The sequence below is a fragment of the Sciurus carolinensis genome, chromosome 14 (assembly GCF_902686445.1).
Source record: "Sciurus carolinensis chromosome 14, mSciCar1.2, whole genome shotgun sequence".
Taxonomy (NCBI): Eukaryota; Metazoa; Chordata; class Mammalia; order Rodentia; family Sciuridae; genus Sciurus; species Sciurus carolinensis.
Window position 1 is genome coordinate 3,688,927 of NC_062226.1, and position 27,363 is coordinate 3,716,289.

Sequence of the window (27,363 nt, forward strand, 5' to 3'; positions counted from 1 at the left end):
CTTACTCTCTGCTGTCCAGGGTGCTGAGGGGACATGACTGGATCCAAGTCCACTTGACCCCCCCAGGGACCAACATTGTCTGGCCTTGTAACAGAAACCCAGGAGTGTTCTAGGTGGTCTGCATTCCCTGGAGCAAGGCAGTGTGAATGATGTCCCTGGAGCCACACAAACTGGCAGCCTTGACCAACTCCAGCTCTTGGCCTTGGGATCTCTCAGGGCAAAATTCTCAAGAAGAATCTGTGTGGCTGACTTGGAAGACATTTTCAGCCCTGATTCAGGTCCAATCAGGTAGGTATGTACATGTATGTGAGACCATCTATGAATCTAGTGGGTATCCCAGGCCTCTTAGAACAGGCTTTAGCCCTTAGGATCTTGGTGGGAACCAGCAGTACCCTCAATGGGATAATTTAAGACAGGTATGAACAGCTTCAGAGATGCCAGAGAAGATGATGTACCTGGGGACCAGCGACAGAGGACACTATGATCACATCCGAGTATTGAGAGTAAGGAGAGGGAGTCACTGCTAGCACACAGGGTTAGCCAGGTCAGGTGCAGGAACTGTGGCTCACAGGTTGGTCAGAGAGGATGGCTCCTTCTTCCTCCTCTAAGCCCACCTCACTTTGGTCAAATGCAACAGAAAACCAAAGGTTTGGCAGTGGAAAGGAGCCTAGAGAGAGGAGGACCAGTGGAAAGTGTGCAGCACAGGAGGATGAGGCTGCCTGTATGAAGGAAGTGTAGGCAGACTGAGAAAGGCAGGGCGTGAAGACCCTGGGTGTTCCAGGGAACTGGAGGACAGGGTGCTGGACAGCAAGTGGAGGCTGCAGAGGAGCTTGGTCTTGATTCTGCAGATGTGTGGTCACTGAAGTCAGGGAGACTGACCAGGAGGCTTCAGCTGAAAGCTGAAGCCAGAGAACATTCAAATGGATGAGCCTCAGGCACCCGTGTGTGTGGGGCAGGGTGGGAATATTTCTAATGCTGTCCTTCCAGAGGACTTCCAGCCTACGAGAAGGCCTTTTGTTCATAGGGACAGAAACTCATGGAAACTAGCATCAGCTGAAATAATTATTGCTTTGTGGAAGTTGGAAAAGCAGGATGAAGTTGGTCTCACGGACTTGAAAAATGCAGGAGATGGCAACCTGCACTTCTCTTTCCATCTTTCTCTTTCTTTTGGGGCTGGGGATCAAACCCAGGACCTCAAGTAAGCTAAGCAGGCGTTCTACCACTGAACTACACCCTCAGTCCCTCATCCCTCTTCGTCTCAGTGTCTCTTTTCTGTTTGCACCAGATTTCTCACACAGCTTCCTATGGTACCAGAGAAGGGAGAGGTCACAGCTTCCTTGTCCCAGTTTGGTGACCCCCAAAGAAAGAGAAAAATCTCTTCTGGCATCCATACATAAAGACCCAGGGAAGTAAAGTCACATGACCAACTGAGCAAATCTCTTTGCTAGGTGATGAGATTGGCTAGGCCTGGTCCAAGTTCAGTGGCCTGGGACAGCACTGTGACTGTCAGGACTAGCAGCACAGGAGGAATGGGGGACGGGCAATGCACCTCCTCAGAAGGGGAAGGAGAGATGCTGCAGACAAGTGCAACAGTGTCCACAGTGTCAGCAACACCTGCCAACCCAGGGCTCGGCAGGAGGCTCTGGACTGATGTGGGGAAGGAGCGGGTGTGAGGAACATGTATTCAGCAAGTGACAAAAATCAAGCTCAGAGAAGCCAAAAATATCTAGGCATCCCAGTCTGGCAAGAGAGCAGGTGGCAGGGCTGTCTGCGGGTTCTGCCGGCCTCCCCTCACAGGCCCCTGGCAGTCTATATTGAGGTAACAATTGCCATTCTTCTTCCAGGCACTGTAAAAACAGTAACAATGTATTTAGGGCCTCCCCTGAGAGACAGCAGCTGATGAGCTCTGTATGTCCCTACTCCCTTCCAGGGGGCCTGAATTCCAGCAGGATGACCTCATGGAGCCAAGGAAGATGGGGTAGGGAGGGGGGCTCTGGGGTCAGCACTCTGGAGCAGTGCCTGAGCCCCCACCCACTTCTCAATAACCTTCACTCTCCCAACCACTGGTGGTCTCAGAAATCTCCAGACAAACCTGAATGCCTGCACTGGTGCACTGTGAGCAGGTTTACAGACGCTGGAACTGAGAGAACCTGGATCCTTGCCCTCTCCCTTACCCCTTCCAGAAGGACCATGCTTGGGCAACTACAAAAATGTGGCATTTGGTGGATCAACTCACGGGACTGTTGGGTGCTGATGGTGAGCACAGCTAACAAATCTGACTGATGGAATGAGGCTGTGCACTAGTTACGTTTTAACCTCTCAATGAATCCACCCCAAGTCCCCATTATATTACCCTATGTTGCAGGTGAGGAGACTTAGGCTCACTAAGTTAGTATGAGAGTGGAAACTTGAGATAGGAAATTGGGAATAAAGGGAGAGATACTGAGTCTCAAAGGAAGTGCCCAGAAACTACTGAAATGCAGGAGACACCCATGAACCACTGAAATACAGAAAGCAGCCCTGGAGAACTGCAGCACATGTCCTTGGCCCAGGCGCTTGTAACATGAGGGGAACTGCAAGTGCAGGGAACACTGGCATAAAATGACACTGCTCTACCCTGACTCCCCCTCTAGTCAGACCCTAGCAATAATCCCTCTATAAACGCCATCTCCACACCAACAGGCTGCTGCCACTCCCTCTGAAGAGAGCTGCATTCTCCCTACTCACCTAAATAACCTTCTCTGTCTCTGAATGGTGCATGCTGAAATTCTTTTCCATCAGGTATGCCAAGAACCAGGCTGGTCCTGAGTTGTTTCCCCTTCTCTCCGGTAACTCCTTGGACACTTCTTCCAAATTGTCTCTCCTCATTTGACAAAACTTGTATTCAAACTGCTTTGAATCTAGAGCTCTTGGCTTTCCCCAGCTGCCTGTGTGACTGCGGTGGACCATGGAATCCCCAGTTCAATTCCCACCTTCCTCATAAGCCTGCATGGGGAAAGCTTTATAAACTAAAGTTATAAAGGTGTCCACTGCTCAAAGTTCCCCACGAGGTTTGGGAACGGGTAGGAGAGGGAAAATGAGGGCTGGGTTCTACTCGTGGGGGCAATGGGCCCAGAGGTGGTGCATTTTTCTAATTCCATAAGGGCACCAATCCTACCAGCACTAGCCCTTCCCTGGACCACCATAGCTCTTCCAGAATTCTGACAGCATCCACTGTGCTGGTTACTCCCACATCTCACCCCTTAATCACATGCCGACCTGCACTGTGACCCAGTTGGTTCCCATGAGTTATTCCCATCACTTACCCCATTTGTTTGTTTGGCTCCTTTGGTTCCCTCTGCCTGGAATGCCCTTCTCTTTCATTTCTTTTCCATAGAACCCACTGTTCTTTAACACCCAGCTTGACGCCCACTCCACAAAGCCTTTCAGATACCGCCACAGCTAGACTCCGCCTTGCTCTCTGCCCTCTCTCGGCTCCCCTCCTGCCTCCTAAGGACCATGGCCCACTGGGTACCTACTAGACGTGGGGTCCTATGCTAAACGCTTAGGATGCTGTGTCTTCTGGATCCCTCACTTCAGAGGAAGTGCCATTTCAGAGGAAGGAATGAAGGCTTGGGCTTGTCGCCGCGAGGAGTAGCAGAGCAGGATACAAATCAAGGTCTGCCTCCTTTTACTAGGGCTGGTTTTTTCTGGATGTCACGAGTAGGTAGGTGTGAAGTGTCAGTAACAAGATGGCAGAAGCCAGTGTGGTTCTCCGCAAAGACCCAGGCCGCGCTTTTGCAAATACTCTGTAAAGGAAAGAGACTGCAACTCCACTAAAGTTTAAGAGCAGGCCCTTCTCCCATGGGGGCCGCAGAGACGCGTGGGGGAGCAGGGCCGCGACTGCGCGGCCGCTCGCAGACGAACTCCCAGGCACTGGGCGCGCTAGGAGCCGCGCTAGGAGCTGCGCGCGCCACGCCCGCGAGCCGGCTTGTTTACGCCTCGGTCAGCGTCACGTGAGCACCCCGCCCGCCCCGCCCCCGGCGCCGCGTGGCTCCTCCCGCCGCGCCGGGCCTTCTTTCTCCTCCTTCGGAGTCACAAGATCTCTCGGCAGTCTCCCTTCGGGATCCTTCCGCTGTCCCCGCCCCCTGCGCTGAAAACGCTCCTCGGCCCTTTTCCACACCAGCCCGCCGCCTGAGGAATGAGCGCAACGGCCCGCTCCATCGGCAGCGCTACCGTCCTCGGCCGCCCGCCGCTGGGTTCAGAGGCGAAGGGCGGCCCAGCTGGGGACTCTTTTTCGTGGCGGAGGCCGCCGACGCCCATGGACTCCTCACGCCAGGGGGAGGTGCTGCGCGTCCAAGATGGCGGCGCCCTGTAGACTGGAGGGACTGTGAGGTAAACAGCGGCGGGGGAGGAGAGGTGGGTGAGTATAGGGGCGTCCGCCGCTCCTCTCGCCGAGGGTTCCTCGGGACGGCCCTGGCAGCTCTGCCTCTGTCGGGGAGGCCCCGGCGCGCCGAGGCAAGGAGCGGGCCGGCTGGGTGGGGGGCCTGGGCCGGGGCTGCGGAGCACCCTCCGCTCCCTCTCTGCGCGACGGGTCCCCGGGGCCCGGCCGGGGCCGGCGAGCCTGGGGAGGCGAAGCGGGCCGGGCCGGCACCCGGCTGCTTGTTGGCGGCCGCGGGGCAGGCTGCATGCGGCCTGGGTGCGGAGGGCAGGCGAGGCGGCTCCGGGACCGGCCCTGCTCGGTGGGCGACAGGTTGCCGCGGGCGCGGAGGGCGGGGGAGGGACCCTCGGCCGCGGGGGCCCGGCTGGGCCGGGCTGGGCCGGGGCTGGGCTGGGCCGGCCGGCCCCCAGGCCTCGGGAGAGGACCCGGACGGGGCGGGGGAGAATGAATGGAGGCCCTCCGTGGGCATCCAGAGCTGCCCTGCGCGCGGGGCTCCGCCAAAATTTGCATGACCGCAGTGCCTAGCTCCGGTGTGCTCGTGGGTGTTTAATTGACGGCGGAGGACAGTTACCTTGAAGTCCGCAGAGGTGATTCTTAGGAGACAGCTCTTCTCTTGGCAGAGCTGCTCATTCATTCATTCGAGGAACTGTGGAGCCTGCAGTCAGAGACACCTTTCAGAATTAAAGCGCTTTCTTTGTTGCCTGCTAAAGAGTTTTGCTTCCTGTCTTTTGGGTTTGGGATGAGGGAGACTTCGGAGGGGGCGCGGCCCTCCTAACTCCTTACAGCAGCCAACATTTGTGGGTTGCTGACTGCGTACAGGCATTGTAGAGGTGGTTTACAGTCACCATCTATTTGGTTTTGCTCAAAGGAAGGGGCAGCCACTAGTAACACTTCCAGTTCTCTCAGAATGAAGAAACTGAGGCCAGAGTAGATTGGGGTAACTTGCCCAAGGTCACACCCCCGTTGTCTGAGCGAGGACGGGAACTGAGGTCTGACGGATTGCAAAGACATGACTCTTATTTGACTGATAAAACTTATTTGATCAAAACCGACCTGTCTTTAAGTGATTAGAATTAATCATTTGGTCGAGGTGTGTGTGTTTCGTTTTGAAGGGAGGTGCACTTGGCTTATATGCCGTATGCTTTTGTTTCTGATGGCAGTATTGTGCCTGTGAACTTGTTAGTCTACATGAGGCTGGAAAGTATTTGATATTTTTATAAAACTGATGTGTTTATACGAAAGAAGTCTGCTATAATCCTTGCTTTTTTTTTTTTTTAAGTAGAAAGTGTGGAAATAGCGCTTCACTTTACAGAGTAAGCTGTAAAAGTACTAAAATAGAATAATACTCTTCTGAGATACTTTGAGTTATAATTTGGGGATCAACTTGGAGTCATCCGAATTCAAACATGCTGGAAAAGTGGAGCAGTAAATTTCAGGAAGCATTACAAAACCTAATCTTATGGGAGTCTTTGATTTACTGAGCAACCACCTGTGATTCTTAAGTTGAGCATTCCTGAGCAAACCTGGAATATGCAAATATGAAAACTGATTTAGGGTTTTATAGGGAAATGTACCTATAACAGTTGTGTATCAGGCAAATGAGGCTCCTCAGAAACACTGAACCATTCTTTATTATTGCCCTGGGGAACTGCAGAATCTTCCTCTAACCATTTTGTGTAAACTTAAGGGGTATTTATGGGAGATGTAAATGGAAAATATCCTCTTACCAAAGTTAATATCTTATCCAAAATACTCTTACATCACATACCTGGAAGGGCACGTGGTGTAAGCTTTCTTTGCTTCATGCATTTCCTGGTGTCATAAACACTTGGTATGTTCCTAAATTCCTAATTAGAAAGGAGGCTACTAGCTTTCTTACACATGTTTTCATTAAATAGGAGTATCTCAAACCCTGTGACTCAGTTGTACTCTTCCTCCGCTGGGTGAGTGAAGACATCTGTCACTGCTGCTGTCATATAATTCAGGACCTTATGTGCATACATGGTTCCAACCGTGCAATGAAATTGAACAGACTCACTAGGTAAATCTAATACATACCTGTTCGTGTAATGTTTACAGAATAACAAAATAGCCATGAACAAGGGATCTCAAAATGTAGTGTTCATTAGAACCTCCATGCACAGGTATCTGACCTGTGTAGGTAAAGCTACAGTGTTCAGTCTTTGAGGACATCCTGTCCCTATGTACATTTTGGAAGAAGTCTGATTCTCGTGCACCAGAGGTTGGTGACAACTGACTGAAAGCATCTGTTTGGCTGTTTTCTTTTAATTTATAATTTATTGCAGAGGCATTTCTTAAAATAGCCAGCCTATGGTGCATGTAGTGGTGGGTGAGTTTTGGCCTCTGAATGAGAGCTGATTTGAACTTAGAGCTCTGTTTTCTTCCCAATTTGTGATGGTACAGGTATGTTTGTTTCCAGGTTGCCATAATGGACTACAATTAGTTTCTCCTGGAATTAATTGGATATTCTTGGATGCCAATAAGCCAAATACAGCAATACATCAACATTTCAAGCTTTTATAAAGAACCAAAAAGCGTTTATCTTAGCAGGTGGCACATGCTTGACATCCCAGCCACTCTATTGGCTGAGGCAGAAGGATTGCCAGTTCATGGCCAGCCTGAGAAACTCAGTGAGGCCTTAAGCAACTTGGTGATACCCTGTCTCACAATTTAAAAATGAAAAGACCTGGGGATGTAGCTTAGTTGTAGAAAGTCCCTGATTTCAATTCCCAGTATCACAAACAAAACAAAAAACACTAAAAAACTTTTGATTTTTAACAAGTTACTTAAGTTCTCTGAGCCTCAGTTTCCTCATCTGTAAAGGAAGAGTTGGACTGTAAATTAATCTTTAAGTCCAAATTTATGGGATTTAAAGTCCTTGTGGGCTTCAGCTAAACATTCCAACTAAATCCATTGATTCAAAGTGTTAATGGTTTTATAATAATCAAGTGAGTGGGGTACGGTGGCACATGCCTATAATCCCAGTGGCTCGGTAGGCTGAGGCAGGAAGATGGTGAGTTCAAAGCCAGCCTTAGCAACTTAGGGAGGCCCTAAGCAACTCAGTGAGACCCTGTCTAAATAAAATGTAAAAAAGGGCTGGGGATGTGGCTCAGTGGTTAAACACCTCTGGGTTCATCCCCCGATACCAAAAAAAAAAAAAAGTAAACTGGTGACTTTTAGCCAACTTGATAGGGTGTAGAGGTTTATTCTTTTCTTTTTATCATAATTTTTTAAAAAGATGATTCCCTATAAATTCTCCATATTAGAAATCTCTCTTCGAAGGATTGATTTTATTTGTATTAGTTTTGTCATTTCAGTAGCTATAGGCATGAAAGAAAAGTAGACTCAGTGGCATTCTAATTTGTAGTTGTTTGCATATGTGTGTATATATTTATGTGTATATATACACACTCAAACACTGAGTTTTTAAAAATTCAGGTCAGTTGATACTTAATACAATTTGGTTTGCATGAGATATTTATTTTTTCCATTTAAATTGGTCTGAAAGAAGTCTTTCATTGGCAGTTGGAGATTATTCTTTCTCTGATTTACTTCTTAAGCCTATAGGTGCTAAAAATTCATAATTTAATGTCTTTTAATGGGGTAGAATATACATTCATAATATATATTTAAGTAAAAGATACACAATCTCAGGACTTTGTAAGTTTCTTCTTGTCCCTTCTTTTGTGGATGTCTGACTTGTTTTATATAGAGGGAAATAGCAGAAGGTAACAATATTTTTTAAAGTTGAATGAGTTCAGATTGACATCTAATGAGTAAAGTGTCTTAAAAAAGGAGATTTGATTCCAAACAGGATGTGGTAGTCAGTGGCCTACAATTCACAAGTCGCTTTGTGAAGTGTCCATAGTGGCTGTAGAGGACTAGACTGTGTTGAAGTAACGGGACTGTCTTGCCTGGTGTTGGTGATGTGATGGAAGGTGCTGTGGGGAGTGCTGGGAAAAAGAGAAATGGTTCCCTTCCCAGTCTGCTGTCATCAAGACCTGTGCTGTTTTGCATCCTTCATAAAACATAGTAACAAACTTGGAAGTGTATCCATTATGGAATGATTTTTATCAGTCTTTCAATTACCAGCTGTTAAATGGATAGACTGCTAAGCCTATGTACCCAGCAAAACATTTTGTTAATGTTGTTATAAGAAAGATTATGTAGAGTGCTTATGTGCCAAACATTGTGCTAAGCTTTTTACATGTCTAATCCTGTTTACTCTTAGTACAGCCTTAAGAGGGCAGAGTAGGAAAGGAATTGAAGGTTTAGGGGATATGAAGGAAGTTGCCTAAGGTCTCTTATTCAGTGGTAGAGCTGGGATATGAACTGATTGGTTGACTCTAGAACCCCAGTGTTTAATCTTGCACTGTGATAAACTATCTGATCTATTCATCTCCTAATTAACTTATAGGCCAGGGGTTTTTAACTTTGGTGGGGGCAGGTTTTACTTCTTATAAAAATCTATAAAAAGCTATGAACTAATGCCCCTTCTTCTACCCTTTGTGTCCAATTATCACCAAAAAATACATATAGACACGGAATTTTGGATGTAATGTCTGAGACTTCATGGACAAAGCTTAAAACCCAGCCAGTGATTTCGGATGAATTATTGCTTTTAAAAAAGGAGGTGTTACAAAACACGTTTCTTTAAACCAGTAGGTAGCAAGGCCTAAGTCTTTTCAAAGTGAACTCGTGTACTATTTGCATCATGAATCTTCTTACTAAACTTTTGTATTGGAAAATTTTTTACACTTTACTGGAAATTAAACCTTAGACGCCACAATAAAAGAGAGAGGTAAAGAAATGGATATATAACCTGCAAAGTGCTTCTCAGGCTTGGCATTCAGTCTGTGCTGACACCTTTGCATCTGGCAGAATTCCATTAGTTTCCCAAGGTTTATGTACATTTTTTTTCCCCCTTTTGAGCTTCAAAGCAGATGTAAATGAATGAACGAATGAATGACATTTCTTGCCTTCTTCCCTCTTTCTTCTTTGTAGGCCACTGATTCTTAATCTCAGTGGGCATCAGAATCTCTTCAGTCTTCCTTCCCTCAGTTTTTGATTCAGAGATCTGGGGCAGGGCCCAAGAATTTGCATTTCTGACAAATTCCCAGGTGATGCTAATGCTGGTGGTGTGAGAACCACTGTTCTAGACCATCACACCTGGTGTCTTTCTGCCCTAAAATATTTCTATTTTGGTCCTATAAACTTGAAATCTACAGAAATCTCAGTTTGATCACATTTGTGCGTGGCAACTCTATTAAACATGGATGGTATCTCCTTGGACTATATTGCTTGGTAAATAATTTCATTCATGCTAGTAGGAAATCAGAAAGTAAGTAATATTATTGGAAGAGATGCACCTTACCAAAAATCAATCTCTGGCCCTACAGGCACATTACTAGAGGATTCATCACCTTTGGAATAAGGTGTAAACTTTAGTGAACTGTCAGAGGCCCCAAAGAACAGAAATTTTGAATAGAGAGCCTGGCAAGTTGGAGCTCTCCTGCTCCAGCTCCTGTGACCTTGAGAAGAGACTACAACTGCTGAGGCATTTTAAATCATTCTTGCCTACACCTTTTGGCACCTTTGGCCATCAGCTGTTTTATTCTCACTACTAAGTACAGCAGTATTTCCTACCCCTTCCTTCTGTGCATCCATAAGAAGAAAAACTTGGACAAGTATCTTACCTTTTTTGAATGCATTAGTGCTAAAGGCAACTTGGTTAAATTGTTAGAATATTACTGTAAGAAATCACCTGAGAGTTCCTGAGCCACATATCTGCTCTATCTAGATTGTACTTTATGATGAAGTAGTCCATCTGTGTGTGTGAACTGTGTCTGAATTGTTGTTGGATTTTTTTTTTTTTTTTTTTTTTTTTTTTTTTTTGTGGTGCTAGGAATTGAACCCAGGGCCTTGTGCATGCAAGGCAAGCATCTGCCTACTGAGCTATATCCCCAGCCCTGTCTTTGAATTCTTGAAGCTAAAAACTTGAATATAGGAAACAAGTTATAGTGAAGAGATACCTGCCTTCACATATCTGCAGTCGCCTTTGCACTTTATAGACAAATGTGTACAAAGCTCTGTTAGGTAATTTGATATACAGTTACCTTTTTTATGTCACTCACAGTCCTTGGGAGGCCTGGGGGTTACTTTCTAGGCTACACATCACAACACTGGTTTTCCAAATGTCTGAATATTCAGCGCATAATTTCAGCTAGAATACTTATTAAAGGCATTTTGGGTGCCTGCCACTAGCATTTCATAAAGTTGTACCTAGCTCTTAGCCCTCACAGAGCTCATAATTCATTTTGCCTAGGGCAGATGCAGATTCTGCTCATGACAGCTGTCTGTGGCTATTACACGTGTGTACCCGGGCATTTTTGTTGTCTGTCTACAAGCACCTACAGAATGAAACTAATTAGATGAACTGTGGAAACAAATGGGCTTCTATGTTCCTTCTGTTTAATTGAAAAATACCAAAGCATGGAGCCCTCATCTTTGCCCTCAAACCTGCCCTTTATTCAGAAAGACTGCTTATAGAAGTGAAGTAACAATGTTGCATGTAGGTGAGAACACAACTTTTGGATCCCTTATCAAATAGGGAGAAACCTAGCTTTTGGGATATGTTTCTTTTTTATTTGGTTTTATAAGAATGTGAGTTGATTTTATTGTGTTCTGACAGGTGTTAACATCAGTATCCCTCACTTCCAGATGGGAGGTTCACACATTATATCTCACTTCATTGACCTGAATGATGGTACCCCGTAGTACCCCCAAAGGACAGGGTTTATATATTAGTGAATAAGTAAATGGACACATAAAAATATAAATAATGGTAACAGCATGGGAAATTATGTCAAATCCCATTACTTTTTTTTTTTTTAAGTGTAATGATTAAGATGTTGAGTCTTTCTTTTTTTTTTTTTTTTTTTTTTTTTGGGTGGTGCTGGGGATCGAACCCAGGGCCTTGTGCTTGCAAGGCAAGCACTCTACTGACTGAGCTATCTCCCCAGCCCCTAGATGTTGAGTCTTAATGTTGAGCATTGAACCAAACCTTTTTGCTTTCTACTGGTAGTGCCTTTATCTAGTACTGTGATCCTGGCTGGGTGGGCTTGGTGTATCCTAATTTTACCCTTTCCTTAGATATTTCTTTTCAGGTAAAAATCCAACTGGGATTAGTTGCAAGAGGAAGTCAATGTGATTCCCTGGGCTAACAGCTGATTTTAGAATTCTGAGATAGAGGACACAGCACCAATTGCAGCTTTCTGGCTCGGTGGAATAAGGGTGACCAGTCACCATTCCCTGTCTGCAAAGTTTGACTGATTTCTCTGAAGGGCTGGCGCCTACAGCAGTGACCTCACGTGCTTGCAGGGACTGCTGAGGATCATTGGCATGAATGCCCTGAATATGCTCTACGTGGAACTCTAATTACCCTGTCATCTGGAGTGAGAGACTTTAATTGTTTGACTTTGATCAGGGTTTTATATCTTAGAGTTTGTTTCTAGGCTCTTCTGTGTTCAGTGCAATTGGTGTATACAGTATATGAGGCCCCCCTTTCCATATTGCATATTCAGCCAGGAATGGTGATCAAGGAAACTATGAGATCTTACAGACCTGAACTGAGTACATTTGCCTCTTGAGTGCCAAGATAGGCCTCGATGTCCCAAACAGATGCCCTCTGTTAAAGCAGACTGGAACATATTTATATATACTCATTTAACATGAATAATGAGATAATTCGACAGAGGAAGAAAGAAAGAGGAAGAAAGTTGAGAGATAGCCGTTCACAAATATTTTATGCCTGTCAGGTAAAAGGATTAGACTTACTGCTGTTTAAAGACAGAATTAGGCTTTGTACATTTATCTAAGAAATATTCTGTTAGTCAGTCAGCAAGTGCCAGATACTGTGGTAGCTGCTAGAGTATTGAATCAGCTACAGTCTCTTCACAGTACAACTTAGCGAGGGAGATATGTTCGACAACTAATTACACTTACTAATTGGGTTGCAGTAAGGAATACAAAGACCTACTCTGGAGGTGGGAGTATGGGGGAGACGAGCCCTGGGCAGGCTTCTCTGATGAAGTGAATGTTCAAGCTGAGACTTTTAAGATAAAGAATTGGTTTAGGAGGTGGCATGGCACAGGGACAGGTGCACATGGTCCTCAGGTGGGGATGTGATGCAGCTTGGCTGAGAAGTTGAAAGGTGTGTAAGCCAGGGTGTAGGGAGGGAAAGGAATTTGGTGGGTGAGAAGGCAGTTCATGCCCCCCAGTGCTTTGTGCCTCTGACCATCCTTCCTGTGGGACTGCCTCACAGTCCTCCAGTAGGATGCATCATCTCAATTAATCTTAGCATGGCCTTATGAGGTTGATGCTGTTATTCTCACTTTACAGCTGAGGTAATTCAAGGTCAGACATTAGAGACTTAAGATAAAATAGCTAAAAGTTATACTGCTAATAAGTGGCAGAACTTGGATTTCAACTTGAACTTGTACTAGAGCTTCTCTTCCCCATTACCCTATAGTTCTAATGGTTAACAAAAGGCAGAGATTACAAGTTCAGCACATATAAAGAATTTTCCAGCAATGAGCTGCTCAGAAATGCAGAGGCACATGCTTCCAATAATTATAAGTGTTCATTCCAGTAGAAACCAGATGGCCCTCTGTCAGAATGGAGTAGGAAGGAGTTGTACCAGATGAACATTACTCCATTGTAAGACTGTTATGCACATATTTGTCTGTGTGTGTTTTCCCTCCAGTGACCATGAAAGACACCAAGTTGAGAACACTGGAAACCGAAGTACCAATTATCCTCAGAACAGGTAAGGTATAAACTCAGTCTAGTGGTCAGGGGAAGGTGGAATGGAATTACTCACCTTGTCCACAGTATATTAGTAGCAGGTGCTTCTTTGCATTCAAGGATTTAACATTTATGGTTTTAGCTGTTTGCCAGGCACTGACGCCTCTGTGACTTGAAATAATTAGTCAAATGACTGCTGACTTATGAATTGCATACTCAGTGCCAGGCACTGTGCTTGGTATATCCTATGTGTTATTTGTTTTCTTCACAGCATGCTTCTGGTGTAACCACATCTCACAGGTGAGGAATTGGGCTCAAAATGCTATATAACTTTCCTGAGGTCATATTTATAGTCCCATGGTGGACCTATGATATAAATAGGTTTTGTGTAGCAGCAAAGTCTGATTCTAACCATTAATTAAATTGAGGCCTGTGTGCCATGGCATGACATTTAACTGTGCAGGTTCTCAACCCTGAGCCTTAGAAATCCACTTGACTTATATCAATAAACCAAATGTGATGTCTGGACCCCTGTCCTTAACCTGCTTGGAGTGGGCTTCAAGTTTTTGTTAGCTCTGCACATGATTATAATGTCCATCCTGAGAGGAGAACCCCTGAGCTAGTGAGTGAGCATTTACATCTTTTTTTTGGTACTGGGGAGTGAATCCAAGGGTGCTTAACCACTGAGCCACATCCCAAGCACTTTTTTATATTTTATTTATGAGTTGCTTAGGGCCTCATGGCTTTGAACTCATGATCCTCCTATCTCAGCCTTCCGAGCTGCTAGGATTACCACACCTGTCTGAGCATTTACATCTTAATGTGACTGTATCTGTTAATGGTCTTAAATTGGTTTTGGAGGGGGTAAATTATATATATATATATATATATTTTTTAAGGAATTGAAGGATTCTCAAATCCCCAGAATATGTGCTTCATAAATATTGGGGCTCTGACATTTTTGCAGATCTAAGTTTAGTCTTAGTGACCTAACTGATTAATGAACCGTAATTTCAAGTTTACCATCAAGAATGCCCATTGTAACAGAGTTGTGTATATACTGGAAGGGCATAGGGAAAACAGGGAGGTGTTTGATCTGCTGTCTTTGTGCATAGACTGCTAATGTGAGTTTTGTGGTCCAGTAGGTTGCCACTTACTGATCACTGTCACCTCACCTGTGTCATAGGAATTGTCAAGTAAGGCTAGGATTTGTGCCTTCAAGATCCATGTTGGTTTATAAACAAGGACTTAATACAGATTGTAGGTGAAAGGAAATATTATTCTTACATAAATGGGGAAAACTTTCTAAGTTTGACTTTTCATTTCCAAATTTTGTGGGTTTTTTTAATACTCCTTTTAAAAAAAAATTTTTTTATTTAAGAAGTTCATTGAGTATGAACTTGAACCCAAAATCATGGTCAGGTGTTCAGATCATTGATACCCAAGTGGAGTAACACTATCATAAAATGTAAGTTCTGGGGTATAAAAATAAATCTTAGATTTTATTAAAACATCTTTCATGATTGTTGTTATATTACATTTTAGTAGTTAGGATTTCAGAGTTTAAAATTCAAGGGTAGGAAAAGCCCTTGGGGAGTGCAGCTACCTGCTGGGCTGTCCTGTAGTCTCTGTTAGCCATGTGTGGTACCTCTCTGGCTGGCATACTTGGTCCCATCATCAGCCTTGGACAAAGCGGCATTCAGGAGAGTTTCCAGTGGAAGTTTTTTTAGAAGCATCCTTCTACCTGAGATTCATAACTTGGAAGGCCTCAAAGATCCTTCATCTTCACCTACTAAAAGATGCTGGCCACCTTTAGCAGTTGTTTTGACAAATCTCTTTGTGGATGCTTTGCCTCCTTGGACTCAAAAAACTATAAGAAATTGGGCTGGGAATGCAGCTCAGGGGAATAGTACTTATCTAGCATGCACCAGGCCCTGGGTTCATCCCCAGTACTTCCTCATCCCTGCCAAAAAACTGCAAGAAACTGTCTTGTAGCATTTTTGCATTTTTGTGAAGTGTATTTAAAATTTGTTTAGTGAAGACAAAATGTGTTTGGGTATTTTCATTTTTTTTCTTAACAGTTTTTTCTTCATACTTTTGACATTCTTTTTTGTTGTGCTTTGCTTTGCTTTTTTGTCATGCCAGTGGTTAAACCTAGGGCCTCTATGTTTAACTTAAAAATGACTTATGGATGTTTTGAATTTTTTTGTTTAAATTTGTTTTAATACGAAGTTGAGATTAAAAGGTCAACATTTTATTTCAATTCATCCTCACAGGATGGGAACTAGTCAAATGTGAATCTTTGATTGCAAGACTGCAAATTAAATGCAGTTCTTTAAGGTTATTTATGTAGGACAGATCAATGAAAGTTAGACTTAAGGTATACTTTAGCAACCAGGTGCAGTGGCACACACCTATAATCCTACCAGGTCAGGAAGCTGAGGCAGGAGGATCGCATGTTCAAAGCCAATCTCAGCAACTTAGTGAGACCCTGTCTCACAATAAAAAAAATTAAAAGGACTGGGGATGTAGTTCAGTGGTTAAGTGCCCCTGGATTCAGTCCCTCTTACCAAAAACAAATAAACAAACAAACAAACATATAATTTAGCATTTGTTTTGTAACTGAGTTGTTTAAATTGTTATAAACATTTTTTTTCTTTTAAATTATTTTTTTATGTTTTACAGAGAGCATTTTCATTCATTGTACACAAATGGGGCACATTATTTCATTTCTATGGTTGTACATGATGTGGATTCATACCATTTGTTAATCATACATGTACATAAAAACATTTGTTATAAAATGTTATAAACATTTGACAAAAGAGCATATAATGTTACTTGCAAAGTTACTTACCCAAACCACTCTTAATATTCCTAATATTTAGTGATTTAAAAGATTTTTTAATATAAAACTCAAATATCATTAATTGAAGCCTTCACTTTCATAAGAAATATAACTTTTATATTTACACTGACAGAATTTCAACTTATAAGACACAGGACTTGTCTGAGGGTTAAGATTAGGACTTGGGTGTTTCACTTTATATGAAATTGAATACTCAGGTGTTGACTTACCATTAAACATTCTGATTAACATTTTAAATTCATTTCTTATCCACATTATTGATGTTTTATAGATAGTGGCATGAACATAAAATTATTTATCACACATACAAGGTCAAGGATGCTAGAATTGCCACTGAGGCAGATAAGTGTGTTCAGCCTTCGGACCTTCCGCAGATGAAGGCCAAATTCAATTATCACATTTGGGATGAATGTAGATACTGATATTGAACTTTGCTAAATCCCTACTTTCCATCTTTGTCAAGATCACGAGTGTTCTGTATGATCAAATATGATGACCAGTTGTAGAGTGTAAATTTGGTACAAGCGAACTCAGGAATTAGGCCCATCTGTGACCATCCCTTTTCCTGCTGGAATCCTGGAAGACACTGTATTTAAAGAAAAGGGAGGGAAGGTGGGGGAACAAAAACTCCTGGCTATTGATCTACCCACAGGTTGGCCACTCATAGTGGGAGACCGAGATCTGGCTCCTGGGCTGCTAACCCCATATAGAAGCAGAGAGGAAAAGCAATGGTTGATGACATTATATCTATACAGGTCCTCTACATTGATCACAGCCACACCTGATCAGATTGAGTAGGGCTGTTTTTGACACTGTAACCAAAAGACCTGACAAGAACAAATTTAGTGGAGGAAAAGTTTATTTGGCATTCACAGTTTCAGAGGTTTCAGTCCATAGCTGGTGAACTCCCATTGTTCTGGTCTTGAGGTGAGGCAGAACATCATATAGCAGAAAGGTATGGAGAAGGGAAGCAGCTCAGAACATGTCAGTCAAGAAGCAGAGAGACCATTGCTTTTACCAGGGACAAAATACATGCCCCAAAGGCATGCCTCCAGAGAACCACCTCTTCCAGCCTCACCCCACAACTATATAGTCACCACCCAGTTAATTCATTCAAGTAGATTAATGCACTGACTAGGTTAAGGCTCTCATAACTCAGTCGTTTCACCTCTGAACTTTCTTGCATTGTCTCATATATGAGCTTTTGGGGGACACCTCATATCTAAACCATAACAAGGGCTGATAAAGCTGGAGGTGAGTTCCATAGATAGGCAACTGTGATTCCTATACCTTTCCCTTCCTGTGAAGTAGCTAGATTTGCCCCAGTCTCCAATCACAGGACAAAAGCTTCAGACCCTTCAACACAACTTCAGGAACCAGCATCAGAATTGCTTTCAAGCAATAACTATGTGTAAACCCCCAATTCCTGATAGAGGCTATCACTCCTATAATAGGAGTAAACACAGAGTACATCCCACATACTGTGCTGCTCACACCACATCTGTCTGAAGTACCAGAGTGTCCCCAGTCTTCCAAGTCTTCCAGTACAATGGGTCTCCCCAATCCTGATATGGTACACTCTGTTCCCAAACCCGCAGATCAACCAGAGAGACTACAGGGCAATTATTCTGTAGAGTGCAGTTGGAAGTAAACTTAATATTACACAACAAACCTATGCTCCAGGTCGCACTGGCAGAAGAAAGGTACATATGATAAGGCCACTGCATTAAAATAGAAAAGATCTCCATCCCATGTATAGATCTCAATATAGATGCACAAGAAATATGGAAAAACAAGATAATATGTTGCTCCTAAAGTTCATAACTCCATAGTAACAGATTCTAAACATACTAAAATGAATAAAATTCAAAAGAATGATTTTTTTAAAAGCTCAGTTAAATCCAAGAGAATATAAACAGATGAATTAAGGAGGACAATGCAGGATATGAATGAACAATTCAGTAGAGATGGATATTTTGAAAAAGAAACAAATCTAGAAATCAAAAGCTCAGTAAACAGATTTAAAAAAAAAAAAAAAAAGACTCAATTGAAAATCTTAGCAGACCAGATGAAGCAGAATTATATTGGAACTTGAAGATAACTCTGCCAAAATAATATATTCAAACACAATAAAGGAAAAAAAAAGGACAAAGAGAACATATAGTATCTCCAGGACACCATTAAAAATTAAATGTTCATATAATTAGTATGTCAGAAGGAGAAAACTATATGCTGAGGGCATAGAAAACATGTTCAGTGAAGTGGTAGCAGAAATTCCCAAATATTGGGAATGACATGAATATCCAGGCATTTAGAATTCCAAATAGATGTGACACGGGGGGGGGGGGGGGGGGCTGGGGGGGTTGGGGGGGAACTTTCTACAATGTGGTTAAATTTCTCAGCAGAAAGCACATCTTTTAATAATAATGGTATGCAAACTAACTCTTACTCTTTCTCTCCTTCCTTCCCCCCTCCACCTCCCCCTTTTTCTTGGGATTGAATCCAGGGGCACTCTACCACTGAGTTACAACCCCAGCCTTTTTAATTTGAGGGAGGATCTCATTAAATCACTGAGGCTGGCCTGGCTTTGGCGATCCTATTGCTTCAGTGTCCCAGGTCACTGGGATTACAGGCATGCAGCACTGAGCCTGGCTTGTGAAATGATTTTAATTCTTCAATTAAAAGACACAAACTGACTGAATGTATTAAAAAAATTAGACCCAGTAATATGCTGCATACAAGAAATTCACTTCACCTGCGAAGACTTGCATAGACTAAAAGGATGAAAAAGGATAATCTAAACCAAATGGAATCAGAAAGCAAGCAAGAGTAGTTATACATATATTTGACAAAATCAGTTGGAAGAAACAATGTTCTTATGTATTTACCAGAGAAACAATACATCAGGAAGATATAACAACTATATATGTAATAAATGTCAGAACATCCAATTTCATAAAACAAATATTACTAGCCATAAAAAGTAAAGATAGGCCCTCCAGATACTACTAGTGGGTGACTTTGATATTCTGTTGTCACCAGTAGATAGATTATCCAAAGAACAGCAAACTAGAGACATCAGTGTTAAATGACATTGTAGATCAAGAGGACTTAACCGACATCTATAGAATGTTCCATCTGACAGGTGTAGAATATACATTTTTTCACATTAGCACATGGAACTTTTTCCAAAATAAGGCCATTTATTAAGCTACAAAGCAAGTCTTACTAAATTAAAAAAATTGAAATAATTCCTTGCATCTGACCTAATCACAATGGCATGAAACTAGAAATCATCAGCAGGTGACACTGCAGAATATATAAACACATGGAGATTGATATGTTTGAATGAACAGAGTTCACTGATGAAGTAAGGAGAATTTAAAAGTTCTTTGAATCAAATGCAAATGAAATCAGAACCTATGGGATACAACAAAAGCAGTACTAAGGAAATTTTATATCAGTCCTTTCATTTTTAAAAACTCAATTAATAATGCATCTCAGGGTCTTAGAAAACCAAGAACAGCTGGGGAGTGATATTAGCTAAATTATACTGTTATATTGTGTATTGTGTGCATGTATGAATATGTAACAACAAATTCTATCAGTACATACAACTATAATGTACCAATAAAAAATGTGGGGAAACAAACAATTTTTTAAGAAAGAAAGAAAACTAAGAACAAATCAAACCCAAAATTAGTAGAAGAAAAGAAACAAAGATCAGAGCAGAAATAAATGAAATAGAGACTAAAAGAATAATCAAAGGATCAATGAATATAAGTTTGTTCTTTGAAGAGATAAACAAAATTGACAAACTTTTACCTAACCCAAAAGATCCAAATAAAATTAGAGATGAAAAAGGAGTTATTACAATAGATACCACTGAAATTCAAAGTATCATTAAGGAATATTTTGAAAAGCCATATGACTGTTGTGTGTATGTATGACTATGTAACAACGAATTCCATCATTATATATGCCTATAATGCACCAGTAATAAATGTGGGAGTAAAAAACTCAAAAAATATATGCCAATAAATTGGAAAATCTAGATGAACACATTTCTGTATAACCTACTGAAATTGAATCAAGAATATAAAAAAACTAAATAGATCAATGAAAAGTAATGAAATTGAAGCAGTAATTAAAAAATCTTCCAAGAAAGCAAAGTCCAGGACTGGAGGAATTCACTGCTGAATTATACCAGACTTGAGTTTGAGTTCCTCAGACTCTTCCATAAAATCGAAAGGGAAGGAACCCTTCTAATCTCATTCTTCAAAACCAGTATTATCCTGCTATCAAAACCTGTCAAGGACACAACAAAGAAAGAAAATTACAGACCAGTATCCCTGGTGAACTAAGATTCAAAGGTCCTCAATTAATTCAGTAAAACATTTAAAAGATCATATACCATGATCAAGTTGGTTTTGTTATGATGGTTCAATGTACTCAAATCAATAAATGTAATCTAGCGCATAATCAAGGATAAAACCACATAATCAGATCTGGGGAAGTGGATCAGTGATAGAGTGCCTACCTTACATGCATGAAGCCCTAGGTTCAATCCCCAGCACCACAAAACAAAAACAAAAACAAAGCAGTAACAACAGCACCCCACCATAATCATTTTCAATAATTGTACCAGAAGCCTTTGATGAAATTCAATATCCTTTCATGATAAAAGCTCTGAATAAATATAGGATTGAATCACAACATAATAAGGACTCTATATGACAAACCAGTATCCAATATACTGGATAGAGGAAAACTGAAAGCACTTCCTCTAAGATCAGGTTTACAATAAGGGTGTCTATTCCCACTGTTCTTATTCAATATATTACTAGAGTTTCTAGCCAGAAAAATCAGTCAAGAGAGAAATAAATAGCATATGAATTGGAAGAGAGGAAGTCAAATTGTCCCTGTTTGCATATGATATGAATGTATTCATAGAAAACCCTAAAGACTCCACCAAAAGACTTAGAACTGATAAGCAGTTTTAGTAAAGTAGCAGGACACAAACTCAACGTACAAAAATCAGTAACTTTTCTACACTCCAGTTATAAACTTGCTAAGACGTCAGGAAAGCTCTCCCATTCATAGTACACACACACACACACACGATACCTAGAAATAAATCTAAAGATGTGAAAAACCTCTACAATTAAATTACAAAGCACTGATGAAATTAAAGAAGACATTTGAAGGTGGAAAGACAGCATATATTCACCGATTGGGAGAATTAATTTTGTTAAAACTACCCAATGTGATCTGCAGATTTAGTGTGATTCCTGTCAAATTATAAGTGACATTCTTCACCAAACTAGGGGAAGAAAATCCTAAAATTCCCATGGAAACTAAACAGACCTTAAATAGCTAAAGTAATCCTGAGTAAAAGGAACAATGCTGAAGGCATCACAATGCCTGATTTCAAAACTAACTACAGAGCTATAGAAATAAAAACAGAGTTGTAGTCCAGTGAACAGAATAAAAGACCCAGAAACAAATCCATTCATCTTCAGTCATTTGATTCTTGACAGTGGTGCTAAAAATGTACATTAGAGAAAGGAGAGCCCGTGTAGCAAAGGGTGCTGGAAAACAGCATGCATGTGTAGAAGACTGACGCTGTGTCACTCATCCTGTGCAAAAGTCAACTTGGTCAAAGAGCTTACTGTACGATCTGAATCTTTGGAACTGCTGGAGGAAACCAGGCAATACTGTGAGATATCAGCACAGGCGATGATTTCCTGAAAGGACTTTGGTAGCCCAGGAGACAAAAACAAGCATTGACAAATGGGACTACCTCAAATTAAAAACTGCACTCCACAAACCATCAACAGAGTAAAGAAACAATCCACAGAATGCCAGTTATTCATCTGACAGGATTAGCATCCAAAATGTAGAGAGAACTCAAAAAATGGAACCAAAACAAAATAATCTATTATTATATGGGCGATCTGGATAGACACTTGAGAATTTACAAATGTTCAATAATTATATGAAAAAATACTCAATAAATATCTTCAGCCATCAGGGAAGTGCAAATCAAAACTACATTGAGATTGTATCTTATCCCAGTTATAATGACTGTTATTAAAAATAATTAATGCTGGTGAGGTTGTGGAGAAAAAGGAACTCCCACCCTGGTTGTGGAAATGTAAATCAGTACAGCCACTATGGAAAACAGTGTGGCGGTTCCTCAAGACTAAAAATAGAACTACTATATGACTCAACTGTAACTCCTGGGTACGGATCTGAAGGAGTAAAGGAGACATCTGTGTACCCATGTTTATTGTGTCACCATTCACAGTAGCCAAGATATGGAATCAGCCTGGGTGTCCATCAGCAGATGAATGGATTAAAAAAAACATGGCATGTGTATACAATGGAGTATTCAGCCATAAAGAAATTCTGCCATTTGCAGGAAAACATTGTGGAAGACATTGTGATAAGTGAAATAAGCCAGACCAGAAAAATATTGCATTTTCTATCATGTGTGGAAACAAAGTTAAAGAGGGAATATTAGGATCTTGCTGGGGATAGGGTGGGTGGAAAAGGGGAGGTAAAGGAAGAGAGAGCATGATCAAAGCTCCACCTGTGCATGTATGGAAATGCCACAGTGAAACCCATTAATTGGTATAATAGTATGTGTAATAATTATAATAATAAACAATTTTTAAGAGGTTCCTCATGATTAGAAAGTCTATTTTATTCCAACATTGTAACTATGAGCCCCCCCCCCGCCACTGTTTTAGATCAGATGGTTAGCAGAGGCAACTCAGAAATGCCAACATTTTAGGCAGAGACCTGAGTCAGCTACACAAGGATATATGGGAGGAGAGCATTCCAGGCATAGAACACCAAGTGCAAAGGCTTTGAGCCAGGACCAGTTTTAATGTGTTTGAAATGATCAGGACTGGATACTTGAGAGCAGGGTGTGTTAGCATTTCATTGTTGTGACCAAATTACCTGAAAGAACAACTTAGAAATAAATAAGGAAAAACTTATTTTGGGCTCACAGTTTCAGATGTTTCAGTCCATGGTTGCCCAACTCCATTATTCTGGGCCTGAGGTGAAAGAGCATGGTGGAAGGGCGTGTCAGAGGACAGTTACTCAGTTCATTGTAGCCAGGAAGCAGAGAAAGAATGCAAGGAATCAAGGACAACCCCAAAGTCACGCCCCCATAGCCTAATTTTGTCTAACCACACTATACCTGCATCCATGGCCAGCCAGTTACTTCATTCAAATTATTAATCTATCAAATAGGTTAATCCACTGATTGGGCTCTCATGATTTAATCATTTCACCTCTGGCATTTACACACTTTGGGGGAAGACACCTATCCAAACCATAACAGGGAAATGAGTTGTACATCACTCATGAGTTTGGCTCTTCTTAGCTCCATGAGAAGCCAGTGGATGATTTTAAACAGGGGAGTGATAGATTCTGATTTCTATGTTTCAGACTTTCTTAGGGTTTGATGGTGAATGAATTGTAGAGGAGCGTGAATACAGCAGGGAGAGAGAGAGGGGCGCTGCTCATCTCTTGTCTCCAAGGAAAAGATGGTGGGAACTTGACCTGGGGTGGTGGCAAAGGAGAACAAAATGAATGGGTTTATTGATGGGCTAGACATTGGGCTGGGGTGTTGGGGAGCTAAGAATGTCACCTGTTTGCTTTAGACCAGTGATGGTTTTTTATTAGTATCTAGAAGCCTAGCAGAGAACAGAACTTGAAGTGAGGAGTGGGCATGGAAGGTCATAGCTCCTAATATGGGTAGCATCATCTATAGCACTCTCCCATGGCTCGCAGCCACCAGACACAACATTAAACGAAGTGGAATGTTGCTTAGCACAAATTCACCCAGATATTGCCTTTAGGCTTCTGTACGCTCTTTCTTATAATGGGTTATTTCCACAATGGAAGAGACTTCCCTAGTTATTTGTAGGTGGGTGCTTTGGTGTGTCTGTGGTGCCAGCCGGCCATAGACTGTGAGGTTGTTTATCAAGTGTGTACTTCGTCCACCAGCCTGGAGTCTGGCAGAGCTGCTCCCTTCCCTCCTTTGCATAACCTCTGAACCTTGTCCGTTGTTCCACTAGAGCACGTAGTTCTTCCTTGCACGAAGTCTGCCTTCCATGTTTAGCCCCTGAGACGTAGTATGCCCTGGGAAATAGTTGAATTAGTTTAAAGAGAAATGTTCCAATCATGGGACTGATTCCAGAGCTTATAATTTAATTCTTAGGAGGACTTTTTAGAACACCAGAAATGCTTGAACTGAGGTACATATACAAAGAGTTACACAAAAAGCCCAAGATTTGTATTGTTCCTGGGGATTAAGAAATATGGGTAAAAAGTTGAGAACCAAGGAGAAAAAGTTTGTTGCCAAAAATATTCTAATGTGTTTTAGAATAAAACCTTATTTTTGTCTTCTATAAACCATTTGGAAAGGGAATACCATAGAAAATGGACTTTTCACCTAAATTTCAGTTAAAAACTGAAAAACAAGCTAGGTAGCCATTTAGCTCCGACTATCAGCACTTGGGTTGGATGGGTGCCATCTTTGTTTAAAATTGAGCTCCTGTCACTGTGCTCAGGGGCAGCTTGCATTTGGAAGACCAGATCTGACATTATCGTCTTTTGAACACACAGAAGGCAAACAAAATCTTATTAGATTTAGAGTAGGTAAGTAGCAATTTTATTGGAATAAAACCAAACTTGGGGGCAGGATACTTTTAGATTTATGAACTGCATTCTTTATCACTAATTCAAAGAATCATTTTCTTTCTTTCTTCTTTTTTTTTTTTTTTTTTTTTTTTTGGCGGTGCTGGGGATTGAACCCAGGGCCTTGTGCTTGCGAGGCAAGTACTTTACCAACTGAGCTATATCCCCAGCCCCAGAGAATCATTTTCAATTTACCCATAGTAGAAATAAATATGGGGATTGTCTAGATAAATAGACTCTTAAAACGCTGTCTTGAAAATGGTGACCCCAAGCTTTTGTCTGGTGATTTTCATGATGACGTGCAGTGCTGGTGAGAGCATGCAGCAGGTGCTGTGCCCAGCCCCTGCGTCCTCATCTCACTCAGTCCTCAGTGAGCAGTGCAGTGAGGCTTGACAGTGTGGTGTGGTCCTCATTTGTAAATGTAATCCAGTTCACAATAAGATGATGTCCGTTTCTATTTTCAGTTTTGTACTTTTACAGTAGATTCTTGCCAGTTGTGGTCCTACATTTCTGAGCACTTTGAAATTGACTTCCTTTGCGATTTAACTGTAAGGTTTATACTTTGGGGTATGAGCCAGCAACTTCCTACATTTATGATTTACTTTCAGAAATGAATTGAGGCATTTCAGTTGATTTTTTTTCAACAAATCTCTGATTCACCAATAGCCAAATCAGTGTCTTATCACCAGGTTATAGTTAAATGAGAGTACAGTGAGTTAATGCTTGGCAGTTTCTTGGGGCCCTGTTAATTTGGCATCCTTGCAGATGAAGCTTAACTGTTTAGCTGGGTCTTTCTTTAGCACAGTGTTTCTCAAACAAGCCTGAGTAACACCTACTTAAGAATCACCTGGGGTCCTTAGGAAAATATAGATGACTGAGCCCCAAATTCCATTTTGGAATGAACCCAGAACATTACACTTCTAGTAAGCATCCCTGGTGGATTTGATGTGTACTACAGCTTAGGAACCATTGCATTAATTAACTGAAAGGAAAGCAAATAGGAAGATGTTTTTATATGGCTGCAAAAGACACATCTAATAATTGGCTTGGGAGTTTGACTATTGAAGTTAAATGTTACTGTGTGACCTTGGCAAAATTATTTAGCTTTTTTGGGATAGCTATACTCTCATTTATAAAATAAGGGTAATTCCTGTTTACCTCACAGTTGCTGTGATGTTCAAAATGACAACCTAATATCATATTTAGAGATTGGAACCTTGGAGTCAGATCTGGGTTCAAATACTAAGTTTCCCCTGATTTTGCCTCTTCCTTGCTCTGTGACCCTGAGTAAAGGGCTTGATCTGTTTCTCCCTGCACAATGCAGACAGAGTGCTAGTTACCCTGTAGTATAAAGAGAGAACACAGGACGATTGTGAAAGGCATGCAGAGCCTGTCTTATAAATGGTAGCTTTTATTCCTTTCCAAAAATACAGTTTTAGAGACTGAAATTGGCAGTGGAAATCAGCTGTAAATTTGTGTAGGAACACTTGGGGAATGAGCTACTTTTTGTACCTAAAGATAAGGCAGTTGCTCCCCTTCTGTGAAGAGCTGAGCTTTTGAGGTTTGCACTGAGGGTCCACATCCGTGAGACTTTGGGCATGCAATTGATGCCTCGATGAGGAGTGTATGGTAAAAAGAAATGACCTGATTCACCGAGGTGTCGAACTTAACAAACTTGTGACCAGACTAGCTTATTCTAACTTTCAGACATTATTGGGATGGTCACCAAGAGACTAGTATGCTTATAGTTCTTTCTGTGGAAACTTTTTGTCAATTTTTTAGATCCATTTGAAGCATAAACACAGCCTCAGCCAGAAGCCAAGGTAGAGGGAGACATTAAAGCCTAGTATTTATTTGCTGCAGTGACCAGTTCTGAATGGTATAGTGTCTTAGGCTCCTCTTTGCTGCATTCCATAGAGCTCTCCTTGCTTCATACGTTTGTCACAGGCAGAATTATTCAGAGTTCTGGCCAAACTTTTCACTACATTGAACCCATGTGCTGATTTGTCTTGCAGGTGTTTTTTTGTGAGGAAAAATGGAAACATTTGTCACACCATCCATCTTCCTTTTTCACGCAGTCTGGTAGCAGCCCTAATGAAGAGCCGTCCAAGCCTTTAATGCACGTCCTGGAGCCAGCACAGCACAGTCGAGCGAGAGAATGGCCCAGCCAGCGAACGTTGGGGAACTGCTCTCCATGCTGGATTCCCCCACCCTGGGCGTACGTGATGATGTGACAGCTGTCTTTAAAGAGAACCTCAATTCTGGTAAGCTGGGGAACATCATTTTAGCTTATCTGCTCACAAGAAGGTCTGACTGACAGTAAGTTTTTAGCCTTTGAAGGGAGTGCGTAAAACCACCAGAAGAGGGCATACGTTGGTGGTTTCCTGCTGCACATGCTTTAGGTCTTTGGTTAGAAACACAGAAGTTTGTTTAGAAACAGAAGTGAGCATCGTACAGGGAATCCCATGAACGCAGCTTCACAGTTTTTTTGCCATTTTCATTTCATCTTACCTCCCTCTACCTTCTGCTA

The 27,363-nt window shown here is 41.9% G+C and overlaps 1 protein-coding gene across 6 annotated transcripts in view; it reads left to right on the plus strand.

Moving 5' to 3' along the window:
- Positions 1-4,192: 4,192 nt before the first annotated feature.
- The window catches only part of Tsc1 (TSC complex subunit 1), a 55,014-nt gene continuing 31,843 nt past the window's right edge, over positions 4,193-27,363 (plus strand). The window contains exons 1-3 of one of the 6 annotated variants that reach the window (XM_047524610.1): positions 4,193-4,398; positions 13,206-13,268; positions 26,912-27,097. In XM_047524610.1, coding sequence (XP_047380566.1) covers positions 26,992-27,097 — 106 coding nt within the window. In that variant the 5' untranslated portion in view covers positions 4,193-4,398; positions 13,206-13,268; positions 26,912-26,991. Of the gene's footprint in view, positions 4,403-13,205; positions 13,269-26,848; positions 27,098-27,363 lie in introns of all 6 variants that reach the window. The other 5 variants (XM_047524607.1, XM_047524605.1, XM_047524608.1 and 2 more) reach the window with 5 other exon arrangements.